This window comes from Adiantum capillus-veneris, chromosome 8 (assembly GCF_014529385.1).
Source record: "Adiantum capillus-veneris isolate H3 chromosome 8, ASM1452938v2, whole genome shotgun sequence".
Classification (NCBI taxonomy): Eukaryota; Viridiplantae; Streptophyta; class Polypodiopsida; order Polypodiales; family Pteridaceae; genus Adiantum; species Adiantum capillus-veneris.
In genome coordinates, this window is record NC_140938.1 from 159,185,107 (window position 1) to 159,186,909 (window position 1,803).

Here is a 1,803-nt window from a genome sequence, read left to right on the forward strand (position 1 = left end):
AGCGGGCCTATGAAGAGGCCTTGCAAATTTGGGAGGCACCGTCAAAGGGGAGTAAGGGGCATCTATGCCCTCTAGCTATGGGGGAGCCCTCTTAAAAAAAGTTCCTCTGACGTCTGGGCCCTCTTTCCTTTAAAATTAAAGGAAAGAGTTTAAGAGGGTGAGAGGAACTTTTTAACGCGGTGTGCGGTCCGCGGATCTCAACAGCACCCAAATTGGTGGATTGGCTACCATGCAAAAGGCAGAAGTCGGTACTCTTTCGTTTTCATGCGATGAGGCACAGTTGTCGCCAGCTTTTCCATTTTAACGTCACACGGCAGCAGCGTCACATGCGCTTCCATAATTTGCACGACGCTTCTAGCATCAATTCAGTGCTGCGCACTCACGAACTTCACTCTCACGAACGCATGGCGCCCTTCCGGCACTACAGCACTGCCCATATCCTGCTTAGCCTGCAGGGTGCCTTGCTACTGCTGCAACCCAGCTTCTCCCTCAATCTAATAGTCATCGGCGATTCTACTGCATCCAACTACACCCGTCTTCCTGCCTCATTCCCTCAGGCCGGCTGGGCCATGTTCCTGGGCGACCACTTCAACCAGAGCTCCGGCATCATGGTCCAAGACGCGGCGGTCGCAGGACGTAGCTCCAAATCCTACTTTGAAGAAAAGCTATGGCAGCAGACCAAAGCCCTCTACATCTCCGCTGGCGACTATGTCTTCATCCAGTTCGGCCACAACGACCAGATTAGGCACTACCCAAATCGCTACGCCGCCCCCTTCACCACCTACCAGCACTATCTCTCCATCTATGTCAACGACACGAGAGCCGCCATGGCTAACCCCGTTCTCCTCACACCCATCTCTCGGGCTGTCTGGCAGAACGGTGCCCTCGCGCAAACGCTTGGCGATTACCCTGCCGCCGTGCGCCAGCTTGCCGCTCAGCTCAGGGTGCCTCTCATCGACATGAATGCAGAGACAACTGCACTGTTTAGCACGCTTGGCGAGAATGCCACCAAGTACAACTTCTTCATGTGCCTGCCCGCAGGCAAGTACCCCAACTACCCCAACGGCATCTCCGACACGACCCATTTGCAGGTGGTCGGAGCCAAGCGAGTGGCGGCACTTGCAGCGCAGGGCATCACCCGGGCAAACCTCTCCATTGCGGAATTTGTGCATTAATTTGAGGCTCCCATCTGCCCTGACAATATTGGTAAAACTGGCTAGCAGATCACGCAGAAAGCATGATTCACGCCCAAAGTCAGAACACAATCGGAGAGTATATAAAATATTTATATATACACAGGTGCCCTCCCTCTCTCACTCACTCTGTCAGATTCACCACACACACACGGCCATAGGCAGGGAGAGGAGAATCGAGATGGCGATCAGAGAGAAAGAGAGAGAGTGTGTTTATTCATTATTGGGCTACTAATACGCAGCGATATCGCTGCTCAATTATTTTATGTAATTCATTTATTCCATCGTTCCCCCAATTTTCTAAGGGAAAATTGGGCAAACTTTAATAAATTTTCACTTCAAACTTTCAAAGAGCTCGTCGATACAAACATAATTTTCTTCAATTTTTTGGATTGCTCGTGTGTGTGTGTGCGCGCGCGTTGTCTTTTGGACCTTTTAAGGCATTAAGAAAGAAGGGGGGGGGGGGGGGGGGGGGGTTTGTTAAGGGGATCGAGGGCCGAGAAGTCCACTCACAAAGGCCCGGGAGATTGTAGCCATCAGTGTCAACTCAAAAACTAAATCTGCCCATAAATTAGGCCCTTAAACCAAACAGAGCCTGTCGGCTTGCAAT

General features: G+C 51.5%; 1 protein-coding gene across 1 annotated transcript; it reads right to left on the reverse strand.

Annotated features, from left to right (window-relative positions):
- Positions 1 to 323: 323 nt before the first annotated feature.
- On the reverse strand, positions 324 to 1,559 carry LOC147453252 (uncharacterized). The gene has a single exon (XM_086518692.1). It carries the CDS (start codon positions 1,170 to 1,172, stop codon positions 666 to 668), a length of 507 nt encoding a protein of 168 aa, XP_086374818.1. The 5' UTR covers positions 1,173 to 1,559; the 3' UTR covers positions 324 to 665.
- Between the last annotated feature and the right edge of the window lie 244 nt (positions 1,560 to 1,803).